Here is a 20069-nt window from a genome sequence, read left to right as displayed (position 1 = left end):
CAGGAAGGCCAGGAGCCACAGTGGCTATTTGTATTCTGACAGTTTCAGGTCAGTCGTTAAGGTTGGTCAGGTTGAAATGAACAAACAGGGAAATGAAGACACTCCAGAGCTAACTGCTATCCATACACAGTGTACTTTAAAAATGTTTTTATTGAATATTAAACAGTTACAAGTACTGTTAGACATTTAGCCAAAGCACAATTACAGGTTAAATATAATCATAAAGATGTCTTAAATAGAAACCCACCATGCAGGCAGGTGAAGTTCCTTGATGCCCTCTTTTAGAAAGCAGAGGGCGAGGGAAAAAAGGTCTTCCATTCCACGTGAAAGACAGTGAAGACTACAAGGATTTACATGCTGTGAGCGATTTCCCATGACCAAACTGACAGGGTTGCCAGATTTAGGAAAACAGAACAAAGCAAAAGGCCAGGATGCTCAGTTAAATTTGAATTTTAGATAAATAATAACTTTTTTTTTTACCGTAAATATATGCCAAATAATGCATGAAACCTACTTAAGCTAAAAAATTATTTACCTAAAATTCAAATGTAACTGGGTGTCTTGTATTTTATCTGGCAATCCTACAAACAGACAAATGCATAAAAGCAAAGAGAGGGGATTGGAACCCCCTGCCACTGGTGGGTCACACAGAGACTAAAAATAAAAACAACACTGATAATGGAATCACTACGATGGTTACTTACACAGAGCAACATCACAATGGGAAAATACGATTACCACTCCAAATGCTGTTGCCAGGAAACATTCTAGATTTCCTCAAAGCTGGTTTGGTAAATGTTTTTGAGAAACCTTGTTGATAAAAGTACCTTTTTAGTTTGTAGCTATCAAAGACAAATACAACTACCACAAAGACCAGTGAGCTTGAAACAATGGAAGCAGAAGCAGGTATTATATGCACATGAAGAGTTTAAATATTTTGTGTAATGAATACAATGGTTATAGGGTCAAGGTCATCTTCTAGGTCTAGGCTATTGGCCTCAAACATTTTGGTTCCATTTGTACTATTGTGTTTTCTAGCTTCTCATCCTGAACCTTGGGGAGGGGTATGGGAGTGTGTGTGAGACACCCACTACCAGAGTTTAACTGCATTTCTTTGCAAACACTCTGAATCAACAAAGGGCTTTCAGGGCAGCCTGCAGAAATGCGGAGACAGACAAAAAGTAGCAAAACAATCTGAATTGTGGAGCATTAGAAATCTGTTTGAGAAGATGAGTAGTAGGGTGGGTGTGAAAGTGTAAAGCAGAATAGAAAATGTGAATGAAGGGAGTCCAGATGCAATCATCCGTGCGGTGTGACTATTATTTCAAAGGAGGCAGGACCCCCCCACTGGCAGATGTGTAAAACTGGTCACACCATGAGCGGATTTGGTCTTACAGGGTATACAATCCGGAGCTTCCTACTGCCCTTCACTCATAACCATGGCTTATAATTTAAAATGATTAAAAAACAGCATGGGCAACACTGAGATCCCACATGGTATCTTCATGAGATGCTGCTGTGTCCCCCCACACACAACACTGACTAAGTTTTGAAATCTTGCTAGCATTTCTTTAAACCAGAATATCTGGCAGCTGAGGAATTTCAGACATAGAGAAATCGGGAGAGATTGATTAGATCCGCTCCTTGGCATGTAAAGGGAGCATGACTTATGAAATATACCCTCATCAAATCAGCTTAACGGGTGTGACATACATGGAGACGTACCCGGCTCACTGACACCTTTCAAACACTAAGAAATGGAATTACAACTTTTTCTTTATTAGGCTATAAAAGGTTAAAAAGTTTCTGCCATAGTTAAGGCTTTCTTAAGAAACATTTAATTGTCTATTAATTTCAGAATGCACAAGGTATCTGGAGACGCCTTACTTTTTAGGATGGTTTTTTAAAAAAGCATTTCCTAGTCATATGCTAAAAGCGTCCAACCAAAGCTCAAATATTATCTTCACAATCTGCCTTCTTTTCATTTTTCTGTCCCTGATTTGACATTGGTCAAGTTTAAGTTTCATCTTTCCAGTGAATTTCTGACACACGAAATCCTACCTTTATGTCAGTTTGAGTGTTCCCTGAACGACTACAGTCTATGGCTCTGTGGAAGATAACTGCCCAACAAAAATCACAGCAAGCAGGCTGCTGATCACACATTATCATACAAGTGGGCTCCGGCCGCCATGGAGGCAAGGTGCTTGGAAACACACCATTTCTGATTGCAAGGCTGTCTGCGGGAATCTAAAGAGCGCACGTGTTTAGAAAGGGAGAGTGAGCAATGGCCAATAACCCTTGTGCAGTTGGCAGATGCACTGAAATAAAGAAAAACCTAGGCGACTTATTGCATTCTACTGCTCTTCGAGCACACACCAAAGTGTTATTTTTTGTATAAAGACTATAATAATAGAATATTAATCTATATTACTTTATTTGCCATATTCAGGCAATTCTCTGTATATATCAACGCACTTTGCTATTTTGAGAGCAAAGGGAAATTAGTCTAGCTGCTGACATCAGGGTCAAGGAGCACAAGGATGCTGTCATGAAAACATCCGAATATTATTTATTCTACTTATGTTACTGGAAAGCTAAAAAGTCCAAGAAGGAAAAGGTAAGTAAGAATCCTGGTTGTACTGCTATTATTTTGCATAGAAGTAAAATTCTGGTTCCCATGCTGTCGTTTGTTAACACATTGGCAGAACCTGCGGAGCAGAGCACATAGGACCTACTAGCCGGTCTGGTTGTGATATGGAAACAGAACTACAGTCTCCTTTTGCAAGACTCAAGATGAAGAAAGGAAGAAAATGAATGGGGTCCTAGGTAACTACTGGAGCTAATTATAATTCCAGACTAGCAACCTGGGGAAAAGGGAAGGAGGCCAAGTACAAGGACAAAGTGTCCAGTCCAGAGCATTTAATTTACGAGTCAAGAACTCAGCTGGCAATACCCTGTAAGCTGGAACCATCAGGTCTAGGTTTGATTTTAGAACTGCAGTAAAGCTGGTGGAGGTGTCCAGATTCTCTCTTCCATTTGGTTTGGGAAACACATGGGCCATCTCAGGGGAGGCCATATCGGAATTCCTCATCTTGCTAGTGTTCCTATACAGCACATATACAAGACACTAAGTGGATTTTGGCCTAAGTTAACATCATGCTTTTATATTCCAAAGGGTTTTTCACGCTGCTACAGACGGAAGTTCCAAATGTAATTAACTTTTGCTAACTTGCGGGCACTCATGATGACCTTTGGTTTTCAAGTTTTGAAAAAATGTATTTGGCTCCTGTGAAATATCAATTAACCCATTCTCTTTAGCAGATGAGTAATATATACACATTCTTTCAATAACTACTATACACTTGAATCATTACAAGACAAGAAGCACTGCAAATGTCTTCCTTACACAGTACCTTTACTCGGCACACAGAACATCAGATACATAACATTGGCAGTTTAAATACTGAACCACAGTTTGACTTCTCAAGTGTAAGGCTGAAGTTTAAAACATCCATTAATCTAGTTAGTGTGATGGAAACGACATATGACCACAGTCGAATAGTGGCTTATCTTTTTAATAAAGCTATGAAGCTTTGATATCTATACCATATTCACCTTCTTACTGAACTAAAAATCACAGCTGTGTTTACCATTTTAAACTCTATCTAAGTGGGGAGGCAAGTAATATACACTTTCACAGCTACTGGAAACTATACAGATGCCATTTCTTCATCCCATTGTTATGCACAGCAAAAAAAAAAAAAGGAGAGGGGGGAAAAAGCCCTCTTAATAAAGATGAAACTTGGAAGCTTCATATGGGATTCTAGTGCTATTAGACAAGTAGTCAAGACACAACACCCAGCTTGGGTCACTAAAACTTCAATAGAAGCAACCATTGAGGCTAATTCTTGATTTCACGTTGAGGACCCATGCAAGATTCTGCTACAAAACTCACACTAGTTCCCAATGCCTAGTTCTAGTGTTGGATTCAAGCCAGAAAGAAAGCTAAATGTATATTTTAAGAGCCTATTCTAGAATTTTTGCATGTCACCATTTTATTTTCCTTTAGGAGATTAAATGAGGTCACAGCTTAATGAGCCTGCATTAAAACACAAATTAGTTTTCGGAACTTTAAGTTGAAATGGCAAGTTTATGTCACACTGGTTTTCCTTTTTTTTTTTTTTTTTAGCCACATACATGTATGTTATTTTTGTTTCAAAGCTGAGTAGATGCCACAGCATGTCAAATAAATTAATGCAGTCGATTCGCTGTTCAGTTAAGGTGCAAAGGGCAAGTGTAAGATCTGTAATGGATAATCCCTTACAAGTGTCAATGTGCACTGGGCAAATGTTGATTAAATCACACAAAGTAGCAATTTCCTGAAGAAACATATAGTATTTCTCCACCTTCCTTTACAAAAATAACCGAAAGAGCTTTGGTTTCAGTTTCTGTTCTCCTTGTCTGTTAAGAAGTTTGAAGAGATGGTTTGCAAATGTAGCGCCGGGACCTACAGAAACTATTTGAAGCACCTCACTCAAAATAAGCCCCAAATCTGGAGGAAACGCAAAAGTTCTTGCATACCTACTTACTAAAGAGTGTCTGAATCCTAGCTTTCTAATCTGGAGAAACAATAAAGATTTTGGTGACTCTAATGAAGAACAATAATTCCACTGAATTTGGCAATAAGGCAGCTAATGTTGGGGGCGACTACCCGTTGGTAGGGATGCAGTGAAGAGAAGTACTCTGTGAGCAGGCCCTGCCATCCTTTCCCGCAGCGGTAGTAGGGGTGCACAGCTCTTCCCCCACAGCCCTCCCTCCCTGTGGTTTTGGCCACACATCACTCCGACCTTTCCCTGGCTGTGCGTCTCTGGGTCTCTGGCAATGTCCTGCATGCCTCCGGCGCAGGCTGTGATCCATCAGGAAGAGCCAGGGGCCCTCAGCGGCTTTGACTTCTCTGAACCTGGGAGCTCCTCTGTCAGACTGACCTCTGTGCCTCTCCCTGGTAAGACTGGCCGATTCATAAAAGGAAACTAAAACGTGATGTTCTTCCTTCCCATCCCGATTTACAATGAGAAGTACGGATACAAAAGAAATCCAAGTGAAAAAAAGGGGAAACTAAGTCTTGCTCAGCCAGAAGCTTGGGTTGAATCGCTAATGATTTTAGTCAGTGTGACTTTGTGCAAAATATCCTCAAGAAGGCTCTGGCTCATTTTCAAAGTAAACCAACAAACAAACAAAACAAAAAAAAAAAGAAAAGGAAAAAGAAAAAAGACGATGATGCATGTTTAAAAAAATTAAAAATGAGCCTATCATATGTGTACATCTCGTACATACATGTGCCGTATATAACAAAGCAAATGTAGTGTGAAGAGTGAAATCTGGGAAAGTATCAGTTACGTTTTTTTTTTTTTTCCCATTTCCAAGCCTAGATCAAAGCAATCTCATTTTAGAAATGGACACTTGCAATGCAGTGAGCCTGAGATATGGTAAAAGGCCGCCCCTGTAAACATTTCCTCAAAGAGAACAGTAGCAGGTGAGTATGTGTCAGTTACTCATACTATATTCATCACTATAGCAATGCTTTATAAAGGATAGACAGCTTCTTTCTAGGCTGTCAGGGATTGACGGAATATTGATTTTGTTGGAAACAATCCACTGTAATCCAGTCCCAGGTTGAAATCCAATGTGGCCTTTACCAGTGGGCATTCACTAGGTCTTCTGCTCGGCGGCTGTGGCGGTTTGTGCCGGAGCTTCTGGCTTCATGATCTGGTATGTGATGAGATACTCCGGGTATGCCTGCAAAGGACCAGAAGAAAAATAAATCACTCCTTTGGCAGGTACAGTCTTAAGTGGAAATCTCAGAGGCCGGTGATCCTCATCAGTATTCTGCAAACACCCAAGAGCCTGCAAAGGCCAGCTAGTTAATAGGTGCCTAAACAACACGCACGCACACACACACACACACATACACGCATACACACGCATGCAAGACACACCTGTATTTTGCATATAAACATGTTTAGACTCTATAATCTAGAGAACTGCTTATTTCCACTCTGAGTAAAGTACTGCATTCATCTTTCATGCGTAAGCCATTAACCGGAAAACTAAACACAGGAGAAAATCTCTCTCTTCTTTACCTCACCTGACATGGTGCTGTCACATAGCATATGTTTAATAAAAGTTTGTTAACTGAAGGAGTAATCTGGCTGAGCCAATTTCAAATTAATTAATCCCAACTCTAACCCACTGAGCTAGAAGGAGGAAGGGTGAGGCTTGTTGAGTCACCAGTGATTTAGAGGCAACAGTTTGGAGATCATTTTTAAAAGGTGACTAATAAAAGGCAACTTTTATAGGTAACATAATGGTTCACCTTTAGACCCTCCACCCCATTTATTTTCTTTCTCTTTGGTCTCTTTTTCTTGCAGTATGTAAAATAAAAGTCTCCATATCTGGAACAGAAAGAATACTTCTTTGAGGAAATCACTATCAAGATGACTAGGCTGGGGGAGGCCAAAAAACCCCTTAAAACCATGTATACTACATAGAAATTCTTCAGTCTGAAATATGTTATAACTAGATGCAGTATTTCAGAGTGGACTGTAGCTGGAAACTAATATTCTTTGGTGAGTAAGTATTTTGGGCCCAAAAATAATTTGCTGAATGCTGATTTACATTTTACTTGCATATAGATACAGAGTAAGATAATACAAAGAATAAAGGATACAGAAACTGGACTTTCAAAAAGATATAAGAATGTCTATATTCACTGCAGCATTCTTTATAGTAGCCAAGATACAAGGAACCTAAGTGTCCATGGACAGAAAATGGATAAAGAAGGTGCAGTGTATACACACACACACTGGAATATTACTCAGCCATTAAAAAATGTGATCTTGCCATTTGTGACAATATGGATGGCCTTGCCTCGGAGTATATTTGTTAAGGGAAGTAAGTCAGACAGAGAAACACAAATACCATATGATTTCACTTATATTTGGAATCTAAAAAACAAAACAAATGCAACAAAATACTAGTAAACCAAATCGAATAATACTTTATAAAAAAGTCATTTACCACAATAAAGTAGAATTTATTTCTGGGTTGCAAGGGTAGTTCATTACTTGCAAATCAACCAATGTGATACATCTTATCAATGATAGAAAGGTAATAACTATATGTTCATTTCAATAGAAATGCATTTGACAAAGTACAACATCCACTTATGATAAAAACCCTCAACAAAGTAGGTACAGAGGGAACATAGACCATATATGAAAAACCCACAGCTCATATCACTCTCAATGGGGAAAAACTGAGACCTTTCCCACTAAGGTCAGGAACAAGACAAGGCTGTCCACTCTCACCATTTTTATTCAACACAGTACTAGAAGTTCTACCTACAACAATTAGACAACAAAAAGAAGAGGCATCCTAATTGGCAAGGAAGAAGTAAAACTTTCACTATTTGCAGATGACTTATTATACTATATACAGAAAACCCTAAAGACTCTGACTCAAAACTGCTAGAATTGATAAATGAGTTCAGGAAAGTTGCAGGATACAAAAATATTGTACAGAAATTTATTGCATTATATATACCAATAACAAAGCAGCACAAAGAGAAATTAAGAAAACAATCCCATTTATAATTGTACCAAAAATATTAAGATACCTAGGAATAAGCCTAGCCAATGAGGTGAAACTCATACTTTGAAAACTTGCATGGGGATCCCTGAGTGGCGCAGCGGTTTGGTGCCTGCCTTTGGCCCAGGGCGCGATCCTGGAGACCCGGGATCGAATCCCATATCGGGCTCCCGGTGCATGGAGCCTGCTTTTCCCTCTGCCTGTGTCTCTGCCTCTCTCTCTCTCTCTCTGTGACTATCATAAATAAATAAATTAAAAAAAAATTAAAAAAAAAAAGAAAACTTGCATGGGTGAAAGAAATTGAAGATGACACAAAGAAACAGAAAGACATTCCATGCTCATAGACTGGAAGAACTAATATTGCTAAAATGTCTATACTACCCCCAAAGCAATCTACACAACATATAATGGAATTCCTATCAGAATACCAACATATTTTTCACAGAACCAAAGCAAATAATCCTAAAATTTGTATGGAACCAGAAAAGACCCTGAAAAGCCAAAGCAGTCTTGAAAAAGAAAGTAAAGCAGAGGCATCACAATTCCAAGACCTCAAGTTGTATTATAAAACTGTAGTAACCAAAACAGTATGGTACTGGCACAAAAATAAACACATAGATTAAAGGAACAGAATAGAAAAACCCAGAAATAAACCAATAATTATATGGTCAATTAATCTTTGATAAAGCAGGAAAGAAGATCCAATGGGAAAAAGACTGTCTCTTCAACAAATGGTATTGGGAAAACTGGAGAGCAACATGCAAAAGAATGAAACTGAGCCACTTTCTTACACCATACCCATAAAACAGAATTCAAAATGAATTAACGACCTAAATGTGAGACCCGAAGCCATGAAAATCTTATGAGACCTCACAGGAAGTAATGTCTCTGACATTGACTGTAGTAACTTTTTTCTAGCTATGTCTCCTGAGGCAAGGGAAACAAAAGCAAAAATAAAACATTGGGACTCCATCAAAATAAAAAGTCACTGCACAGTGAAGGAAACAATCAACAAAACTAAGGGCTACTTATGGAATGGGAGAAGATATTTGCAAATGACATATCTGATAAAGGGTTAGTATCCAAAATACATAAAGAATTTACATAGCTGAACATCCAAAAAACAAATAATCCCAATTAAAAAATGAGAAGACATGAACAGACACTGCTCCAAGGAAGATATACAGATGGCCAGCAGACACCTGAAAAGATGATCATTATCACTCATAATCAGAGAAATGCAAATCAAAACTATAATCACCTCACACCTATCAGAATGGCTAGAATAAAAAACACAAAAAACAATAGGTGTCGGTGAGGATGTGGAGAAAAAGGAACCCTCATACACTGTTGGTAGGAAAACAAACTGGTGTAGCCACTGTGGAAAACGGTATGGAGGTTCCTCAAAAATTAAAAATAGAACTACACTATGATTCAGCAGTTGCTGGTTACCCCAGAACTACCCTATGATCCAACAATAGCTGGTTACCTAGAAGATACAAAACACTAATTCAAAGGGATACATACACTCTTACATTTGCAGCAGCATTATTTACAGTAGTTAAGACATGGAAACAGCTCAAGTGTCCAACAATTGATGAATGGGTAAAGAAGAGGTTGTGTATACATACACACACACACAGTTTATCACTCAGTCATAAAAAGAATGAAATCTTTACATTTGCAATGACATGGATGGAGCTACAGAGTATAATACTAAAGTAAAATAAGTCAGAGAGAAAGAAATACCATATGATTTCACTCATATGTAGGATTTATGAAACAAAACAGAGGGGAAAAAAGAGAGAGAGAGAAAGAGACAAACCAAGAAACAGACTCTTAACTATAGCGAACAAATTGATGGTTATCAAAGGGGAGGTGGGTGGGGGGATGGGATTTATATGGTTAATGAGGATTAAGGATGGTATTTGTGATGAACACAGGGTAATGTACGAAGTGCTGAAATACTATATTGTAGACCTGAAACTAATATTACACTGTAGTATGTTAACTGAAATTTAAATAAAAACGTAAAAAGAAACTTAAACAAAAATAACCAAACAAACAAACCCACCAAAAAACAAACAAACAAAAAAACCCTCCCAACCTCATAAATACAGAGAACACACTGGTGTTTGCCAGATGGGAAGGTGGGATGGGCAAAATAGGTATAGGGATTAAGACAGAATTCTAGTTTTAAAACAAGTAAGTCATGGGGATAAGAAGTATAGCATAGAGGATACAGTCAATAAAAATGAAAAAAAAAAAAACCCTGGCATGTTTAGTTTTTTCTTTTTTTAAGATTTTACTTATTTATTCATGAGAGACACAGAAAGAGAGAGAGAGAGAGAGAGGGAGGGAGAGACACAGGCAGAAGGAGAAACGGGCTCCATGCAGGGAGCCCAACGTGGGACTCGATCCCAGGTCTTCAGGATTAGGCTGGGCTGAAGGTGGCGCTAAACCACTGAGCCACCGGGCTGCCCAGTATTTAAAATGAAGAAATAAACATGTGATAGACTGAATTATTTCTAATTTTACGCCTGATTTTAAGAGGCAGAAACTGTTATATAGGTCCCATGTCCTCACCTATAAATGGGAACAGTAATAGATTCTTGTGAGGATTAAATTCAAAGTTCTTAGAATAGGTTTGGCACATAGTAAGAATCTAGCATGTGTAAGTTATTAACATTATTATTGTGGTCCATTAAAGATAAGTCCATTTTGAGGGGAACTCAACGAGAATAAAAAGAACAAAAGATGTAAATTTGTTTTAAAAAGATTTAACTATCTGTACACATGCCAGGAAACACTATTACTCATAATATTCTTTCTCAAAATTCTAGGCTGCTCTGGTTTGATCTAAAAAGAACAATGGTTTCTATCTTCTTAGTACATAGAGTTGGAGTAACATGACTAACATACTTCATCTCTCTTGACTTTCCAATCTGAAGCTTCAATAACTGAAAAGTTTGTAGTTTTATTACAATTTGAACACTGCTTAATTCTCGGAACGATATTCATTCATTCATTCATTCATTCAAGACACAGGGAGAGGCAGAGACATAGGCAGAGAGAGAAGCAGGCTCCATGCAGGGAGCCCGACTTGGGACTCCACCCCCCAGACTCCAGGAATATGCATGGGCTGAAGGTAGGCGCTCCACTGCTGAGCCACCCAGGCGTCCCTTGAAATGGTTTTAAATGACATTTTGGTTGTTAAGTTACTAAAATGAGCAAAGTCAGCCAATCTAAATCTAGAGCTGGGTGTAAAAACTCTTGAGAAAGTTCAAATGCTGCTGGGAAAATGGAAAAACTGACTAGTCACCTGGATGGTTTAGAGGTCAAGAACAGTATTTATTCATCACCAATATACATATATTGAGCGTCTTTGTGTATAAAGCACTCTGCTGTGAGATAAGGGCCCTGCTGTCAAGGAGCTTCCAATCTTGCTTGGGAGGATGAACCAGACTCAGAAAAAGAGGAATTAAAAAAAATAACCCAAGTTGATATGTGTCAAGAGAAAAAAAAAAAGTGTGAAGCACACTCCTACTTCTGTCCCAGTGAAATTTAATGTCTATCATACTTTGTATGACATTTTTTTTTTCTTGCAGAAAATTTGCTTAAGCAAGGGAGTCAGTAATGCCAGCATTTAAATTTTGGTAGTGAACTGTTTAAGGAGATCCCTCTCACATGTAAATTTTAGTGAGGCAGATTCTAAGATTCCAGCGGCATACATCACTTATAGGTACTTATCTGAGTGTACTAGGTTTCTAGTGATTAGGCTACTGTACTATTGGTATATACAGTTTGAGATACTGATTAATGACATCAAAGTCCAAAGGGATTAAGGCAAGGGAGTTATTTAACTGCAGGATTAGAAGGGCTCAGGATCAACCAACAAACATTATTTCCTGTCAAGTCACTTTATATCCCCGCTGGATAGAAAAGCATAGAATTTTTTTTCTTTTTTAATGTTCCTTTAAGAAAAGATTCAACAACCAATTCTAGGCAACTGACTTCCAGGAACCTCTTCTTAACCCAAATCCCTACTGCTACCATCTAAACTCAAATGCTTTCAGTTTATTCTTCATAGTGATGAAGAAGAATCATGGTCTCTTAATTTTGTTTTTTTTTTTTTTTTTTTTAATTTTTTTTTTTTTAATCTTTTATTTATGATAGTCACAGAGAGAGAGAGGGGCAGAGACACAGGCAGAGGGAGAAGCAGGCTCCATGCACCGGGAGCCTGACGTGGGATTCGATCTGGGGTCTCCAGGATCGCGCCCTGGGCCAAAGGCAGGCGCCAAACCGCTGCGCCACCCAGGGATCCCTTAATTTTGTATATTAAAAAATCATCCTATAAATTACTGTATAATCTTCTATTCCCCAGTTGGAATAACTGCATTGTTCCTATCATTTCAGTAAAATTAAGGCTAAATCTCTGTACAACTAATGACCAGAGAATACCTTTCCTTTATGTCTAATTTATGTCTAAAGTACAACCTACAAAATTATTCCTGACATTTTACGTCCAGCCAATACTAAATAAAAACCACTTGTCTTTTTGAAATAAAAACCCATTTTTTATTTAATTTTTAAATTTAAATTCAATTTGCCAACATGTAGTATAACACCCAATGCTCATGACATCATGTGCCCTCCTTAATGCCCATCACCCAGTTACCCCATCCCCCTACCCACCTCCCCTTCTGCAACCCTTTGTTTCTGAGTGAAGAGTCTCTCATGGTTTGTCTTTCTCTCTAATATTTCCCTACTCAGTTCCCCCACCCCTGCAACTTCCCTTTCGGTTCTTTTCACTACTTCCTATATTCCACATATGGGTGAAACCATAGAATTGTTGAAAGACAAAACTGACTTATTTTACTCAGCATAATTACCTCCAGTTCCATCCACATTAACGTAAATATTCCATCCATATTAACGTAAATTAACATAGGTATTTGTCCTTTCTGATGGCTGAGTAATATTCCACTGTGTGTATACACACACACGCACATATACATATACATACACATACATACACACCACATCTGTATCCATTCATCTGTCAAAGGACATCGTGGCTCCTTCCACAGTTTGGCTATCGTGGACATTGCTGCTATGAACATTGGGGTGCAGGTGTCCCGGTGTTTCACTACATCTGTATCTTTGGGGTAAATACCCAGTAGTGCAATTGCCAGGTCATAGGGTAGCTCTATTTTTAACTTCTTGAGGAATCTCCACACTGTCTTCCAGAGTGACTGTACCAGCTTGCGTTCCCACCAACAGGGCAAGAGAGGAATCACTTTTCTTTTGGGGCACCTGGGTGGCTCAGTTGGTTGAGTGTCTTAATCTTGATTTTGGCACAGATCATAATCTCAGGGTTGTGGGATCAAGCCCATTGCAGGGAGTCTGCTTGAGATTCTCTCTCTCCCTCTGCCCCTCCTCCCAATTGCATGCTCTTTCTCTCTCTCCAAAATTAATACATCTAAAAAAAAAAAAAAAAGACCCACTTTTCTTTCAAGCATAATTTTGAACATATCTTTCCAATTCTAGAGAAAGAAACAATCTCACCAATAATGAATAATATTCCTCCAATCAACCCTCCAAATAAAACATTTGTGTGTTCTTGAAAGTGTGAATATTATGGGAGAAGGATGATTTAAGGCTTAACTCTGAGGAATGGAATTATGTTAGCAAAACAAACTTCAACAAAACTTTAGGAGAATTTGCTCACAGAAAAATGACTCAATTAGTAGACATTATAGTTGACACTATTCATGTGGGCAAGTGTATCTGGACATGGGAAGAATAAGGGTGCTCCCCTGAAGTAAAACAAATACTACATGCATTTCATTTTGGAGGAACTTTTTTCTTTCAGATAGACCACATCATTCTCTAAAATTCTTTTAGCAAGAGATCCGAAACAAGTTATCAAGCCAAATTACTTAGGAAATGACTGAATGCTCAGCAAATATCAGAAATGTAAACCTATTATTATTTTTGTTTTTTTTTCTAACTTTTTTTTTAAGATTTTATTTATTTACTCAGGAGAGACACACACAGAGAGAGAGAGAGAGAGAGAGAGAGAGAGAGAGAGAGGCAGAGACAAGGGCAGAGGGAGAAGCAGGCTCCCTGCAAGGAGCCTGATGTGGGACTTGATCCCGGATCCAGGGATCATGCCACAGGTAACTTACAAAATCTTGAAAAGTGTCTGGTGAAGAAAAATGAAATAACCTATAATCTCAATACCCAGGGATAACTGCTTTTAAGTTGGGGTTGATTCTGTGTTTAACATGTACCATGTAAATGTATTTTTAAAAACACATAGGCATATATATACTAATACTTATTTAATCATTCTCTGTTGAATATTTAGGTTATTTAAATTTTCCATTATAGTAATTAAGACAGTGATGAACATCCTTACAGGTTTTTAAAAGATTTTTTGGTGGTCATTACTGATTATACCGAATACATATCTCTAAAAGTGAAATTCCTGAATCAAAGACAGAGCATTTGTTCTAGAAGTCTGAAGTTTCTGATTAAAACAAAACTTTCAGCAAATTTGTTCTTTGGCAGTTTTTAAACTCTTTATTTGGAAACAATGGCAAAATTATGTGTTAGGTTGCAAAAATTATAATGGTACCCACAACACCTGTATACTCTTTACCTATATCCGTCTACTGTTAAGCTTTTATTTACCCCTTTTGTTTTGTCATGTACACTTTCATCCTACCTCCATATATTATACTAGGGAGACAGACACAGGCACATATTTTTCTTGAACCATTTAAGAGTAACCGTTATATACATCATCATGGTTCTTTATCCCCCAAAATGCCAGTATTTATTTCCTAAGAATAGGGATATTCTTTTACATAAGCACAGAATCAATATTATAATTTTATGCTGCTATAATACTCTAATATAGTACCTATCATTCATATTCCAATGTTCTCAGTTGATTTAATAATGTTGTTTCTCTTCTGATACCAGATCCAACTGGAGGGTAGGACCTTAAGTTAGTTGTCCTGTCTTTTGAGTTTCATTTAATCTGGAAAGTTTTTTTTTTTAAGATTTTATTTATTTATTCATGAGAGACAGAGAGGCAGAGACACAGGCAGAGGAGAAGCAGGCTCCATGCAGGGAAGCAGATGTGGGACTCGATCCCAGGTCTCCAGGATCATACCCTGGGCTGAAGGCGGCACTTAAACCACTGAACCACCTGGGCTGCCCTAATCTGGAAAGTTTTGAAAGCCTTTCTCTCTCTTTTATTATATTGACTTTTTTGAAGAAGCCGGTCTTCCCACATTTTTAAAAACAGAACACTTCTCACTTTGATTAGACCAAGGTTATGCACTTTTGGCTGGAATATTGCATAGATGATGATGTGCCCTTCTCAGAATATCATATCTGAGGCACACTCCATGTCTATCTGTCCTTTATTGGTCATGTTAATTCTGATCATCTGGTCAAGGCATGGCCCCCTTTCTCCAATATATAGATACTGTTTTCTTCCCCTTTGTCATTAATAAGACCATGCAAATATCTTTTTTTAAAAAAATCAAAATTATCTCCTAGATTTAGCTTCCATTTATGATTGTCACAATGGTCCCAAGATGATGATTTTTCCAAATCCAGTACTCCTTCCACATCTTCTCATGTGCCCTTGGCTTTCTACTGTAAACAAAAGCCTTTCTTGCCCTTTCATTTATTTATTTACTTATTTATCTATTTGTTATCAGTATAGAATCATGAATTCCTATTTTTTTCAGCGGGGTTTAAAATTTATTACTATATTTATTTTTGTATTCAAACTGTTCCAGAATTGGCCAGTGGGAACCCTGGTCCTGCTGGCTGTGTGTTCTTGTGACATGCCTCTACCACTTTTTTTGAATACTTCATTATTTTTGGGATGTTCCCAGTTCACCTGGTGCCCATTCTGCTTCAGCCCTGGAATTAGCTGTTTCTCCAAAGAGCCTGGGTTCCTTTCAGTGGGGAATGGTATTAGAGACCAAGATTTGGTCTAGGTGTGCTCACTGTTATTGGGATTTCCCTGCTTTCAGCAGACAGTGCTAAGAAACATATACATATATATGCTTATATGCATACACATGTCTACATATACTCTTACATACATACCTATACCTACCTGTATTTACAAGTGCTTAAACATACATACTTATGTTAGAAATGATGAGCTCCTATTGATAACCCCAATTTCAGTCCATCTCTACAGACATTCTTACCATCCTTCCATTGCATATCTGTACGTCCCTTATTCCACCATGAGAATCCCAGCTTCCAAATCAAACATCAACACATTTACTCATTTGCTCAAACCTACAATACACCTAAAGGAGTTATTGCTTTGCCCAGACCACCACAATCAACACATCTACTAAATGAAGTTCAAGATTTGTGTGTAATTCCTACTGCTTCTCCACACTTTACCTGGCCCAAGACTGATGGCATATAATAAAATATCGTTTTCATACATTACTTGTACTTAGTTAATTCCTGCTTTCTCCTTCCCCTCCTCTTCTCGGTCAGAGTAGTTAAGGTATCCATTTGAAACTAAATTAAGTTCAGACAAACTGATCTTAGTTTTTAGATAAATCAATAAGCATTTAGCAGACTACTGTCAGAGTTAAGAACTGGGTTGAAAAATGATGGAAAGTTTTCTCACTTGTTGATAATTTTACTTTAGAACCTCAAGCAGTTGGCAGAAATTTAATGTCCTGCAGCTTTACAACTCAAAAAGCTATTGTTCCACGTTAAGTCCCATGATCAGAAATACAGAGATTCAACTCCTGTGACCAGCCTGTTACAAAGTACATCCATAAAGAAAATTCATTAAATGGAAGCTGCTCTTTGCTCTCTGCACTGACATGTTCAGTAGCTCGGTTATGCTTATTTGATGAGTACCATACCTGCTCGCCTCTGTAGATGACATATTCAGCATATGCCAGCCCATTCACACTTGGTCTCCCAATCACTGAGTGATGTCCTGGAGGGGCATGAGCCATTTTCATGGTGCTGAATTGCAGAAAGGATTTTCCAAGGGTCACTCTACAGAAAAGCATTTGCCTAAAGAAAAAACAGAAGCAATGCTTTTGAAGGAAGCATTAAATCTTAGAGTGATAGAATGGTTAGGTTTGTTGATTTCCAAAAAATATTTAATAGAAGGCAAGCTATTTAAAATGTCCCTTTTAAATTTGACTAGGGATGGGATGGGATGGGATTTGATATCCTGATTTACCATAAACAGTAGGCTCAATAGTTAATCTAAAGTAGTTTTGGTGTGGTTACCAAATCAATGACAGAAAATACCTGGCAAGTTTTGACTAGAGGGGAAAGAGAAATACTAGCACAAAGTGAGTTCTTGTGAGGATGAACGGGAGGAGACTGAAGCAAATACACAGATGGCAGGAGCTTATGAAATCAAGATAGGGTTTACTCTTGTTTATGTAAATAATATTTTATTTTATTTTATTTTTTTTATAAATAATATTTTATTGGAACATAGCCACACATTCATTTACATGCCCTCTGGCTACTTCTGCACTATAAAGGCAGAGCCAGTCACTGTGACAGAGATCATATGGCCTGCAAAGCCTGAAATATTTATTATGAGGCCCTTTAAAAGTTTGCAAACCTTTAATATAAACTATAAACATTTTAACTACTCAGTGACATCGATCATACTGTTAAATGTGTAAAATAGTTATTATTCAGTCAAATAGTTTGTTTTTAGTAATAGAGTATGATCTTTGCATTACCAGAGGTATTATTTTGAATTAAAATTGTACCAGTCCCAGTATAATTGGGTCCTGCCTGGGCTGGCTTTTTTAGCATGACGTTACTGATGGCCCTGGGTGCTGGGCTGGTATCAGCTGCATTCCTCTATAGGTCCCAGAAGAGAGAGAGGCAGAGAGAGGGCGCACACATGTGAGTAAGTGGTGGGGGATGGGGAGGAGTAGAGAAGCTCAAGCAGGCTCCACGCTCAGCCCGGAGCCCAACATGGGGCTCGATCTCATGACCCTGAGATCATGACGTAAGCGGAAATCAAGAGTCGGATGCTTAACTGATCGAGCTACCCAGGTACCCCAATTAATCTACATTAGAGGGAGGTGTCTGAGCTCTGTCTCCATATTATGACAGCACCACAGTGTCACTGGACCTGCCCGCTCAGCCACTGGGCCCACTGCAATGGCTACTCCGAGTCCATATGTCACACAGAGTTTAATCTGACAGGCCGTTGCCTCCTGCCTTCTGCTTTCTGCCCCCAAACTTCCATGTTGCTTGGAGACAGGGAGATAAGATGCAGGGCTGGCCCATGAAGCTGTGCGCTGCAGGCAGGCAGGTGGAGAGTACTGGCTTCTCCTTGCTCACTGGCTAGCCTTGTGTATTGTGCTGTATTCTGCAGATGCAGCAGCCCCAAGCGGCAAGATACCAATGCCCTGTGGGGCAAATGGTGACCAGTGCCAGACAGGAGCCAGCAGATAAATTCTGCTCTGGTTTCCCATGATGTACTACTCCGAGATGCAGTCGTTCACACAGCCTCTCTGAAGTTGTCTCATGGACTGAGCAACCTACTGCACTTGTGAAATAGGCCAACTCACTGATGCACCTCAGTCTTTGCTCTGCTTCTTTCTCCACCTCACTTCTTTTTGTGCCCCCATTCCTGCTTCCGTGACACTGCACTTGCCAAGAAGGCACTAGTACATAAGCTTTTGCTTCAGGCTCTGTTTCCTAGGAAATCCTGGCTAAGACCTGAACTTTTATGTCTAAATGTAGGGGGCAATTGTTAATCTTCACCTACGTTCACTTGTATTGCTTATTTAGGAAAGGTTTGCAGCAACAAAGAGTTTTTGCAGGATATGTAACCTGCAAAACTTTTGTGTGTTATTAACCACAGCAGCCTTAATAGAAAGAACATTCCTTCTGGACATACTGCACCCAAAATAGAATTGCTGATGGCCGTAAGTTTTTCATAAAGTAATGTAGAGCACGAAGTTTTATGGTCAACAACTATAATGAATTTCAAGGTTATCTGGGTCTTACTGAGGTTTCCTCTGAATTACAAGATCTCTAAGTAACCTGACTTCCCATCTGGCTAATTTAAAGAAAAATACAATTGACTGCAATCTTTGATGTACAATTCTTTTGTATTTTTTCCAATGGCTGGGAAGAGAATAGTATTTTTTTCACTGACTTCAGAGAAAGTATACCATTATTCTCTTGGAGTTTTAAAATTCTATTTAAAAACCTAATACTCATTTGCTTACTATTAAGTCCAAAGTTAACATTCTGAAATTGGACTTTTCAAGGCTAATTATATATCCTGCCTTAAAGCACTGCTAGCAACATTAGAAGCAAATTAAAGATTCAATTTGTTTATAGAAATTGTGTGTCTTAGTTCAAATGTGTCTCAAGCTAGAGATTCTTCAATAGAAATAATTGTCAACCTTTTTTTTTTTTTTTTTCTGAATCTGAAGCAAGGCAAGAGAAGCTGAGGGAGAAAGTCAAGATGGAGGGAGTTTCATCATAATCTATGAATGGCTGACATGTATTTGGTTTTTACCAGCACTGCTATTAGCTCTGTTGTCACTTCTCCTTTAGGGCAGAGGCTGATCAACTATTCCTATCCAATCCCAAACCTGTGTGACTCATTATGAGTAACACTGAGGATAACCTGTGACTTCTACAGAGCCTGAGAAACTAATTTGATTCATGATCTGAGGAGAGAAATCACAAAAGGCAAGATGCTCACCTGTGACATATGTAACATGACCGATCTTTATGTGTGGGGCAGCCTGTTCCTCCTCCAATCCCATAAACATATTGGTTGCTTTTGGAGGAATTTTCAGCAAAATAAATCCCGGCACCAAACATTCCTCCTATATATGCATGTCGCTCATCAAACCCTTTATGAATAATGGCATTAATGAAAGGAGAACCTAAAAATAGAAACATAAGAAGATCAGTTTTTGAATACTTCTCTAGAACCTCAATTAACTGCAAACTATTTGCACTTGGCAGGTTAATATTAAGTTATTAATAATACAAAAATGAAGTTGTATGATGGTCCACCATATATAAACTATTATCTTGTACTAGAATCTTAGTAGAGACCCAGTGTTCACCAAGCAAGAATGCCATATGGATTTTGCAGATGGCATGAGATTTTATTTTATTTTATTTTATTTTATTTATTTTATTTTTTTAAAGAAGGTTTTTTTTTTTTTTTTAGTATTTATGTATTTATTTATGATAGAGAGAGAGAGAGAGAGAGAGAGAGAGAGAGAGGCAGGCAGAGACACAGGAGGAGGGAGAAGCAGACTCTATGCCGAGAGCCTGATGTGGGACTCGATCCTGGGACTCCAGGATCGCGACCTGGGCCAAAGGCAGGCGCCAAACCG

General features: G+C 38.4%; 1 protein-coding gene across 1 annotated transcript in view; it reads right to left on the bottom strand.

Annotated features, from left to right (window-relative positions):
• Positions 1 to 132: 132 nt before the first annotated feature.
• The window catches only part of TNKS (tankyrase), a 214906-nt gene continuing 194969 nt past the window's right edge, over positions 133 to 20069 (bottom strand). Inside the window, exons 25-27 of the mRNA XM_055334908.1 lie at positions 19421 to 19607; positions 16578 to 16734; positions 133 to 5796 (exon numbers count right to left, since the gene is read on the bottom strand). Coding sequence (XP_055190883.1) covers positions 5710 to 5796; positions 16578 to 16734; positions 19421 to 19607 — 431 coding nt within the window. The 3' untranslated portion in view covers positions 133 to 5709. The remainder of the gene's footprint in view (positions 5797 to 16577; positions 16735 to 19420; positions 19608 to 20069) is intronic.

This window comes from Nyctereutes procyonoides, unplaced genomic scaffold, assembly GCF_905146905.1.
Source record: "Nyctereutes procyonoides isolate TBG_1078 unplaced genomic scaffold, NYPRO_anot_genome, whole genome shotgun sequence".
In the NCBI taxonomy this organism is placed as follows: Eukaryota; Metazoa; Chordata; class Mammalia; order Carnivora; family Canidae; genus Nyctereutes; species Nyctereutes procyonoides.
Note: the sequence above shows the minus strand (reverse complement) of the source record. Positions and strands in the feature narration are given on the sequence as shown.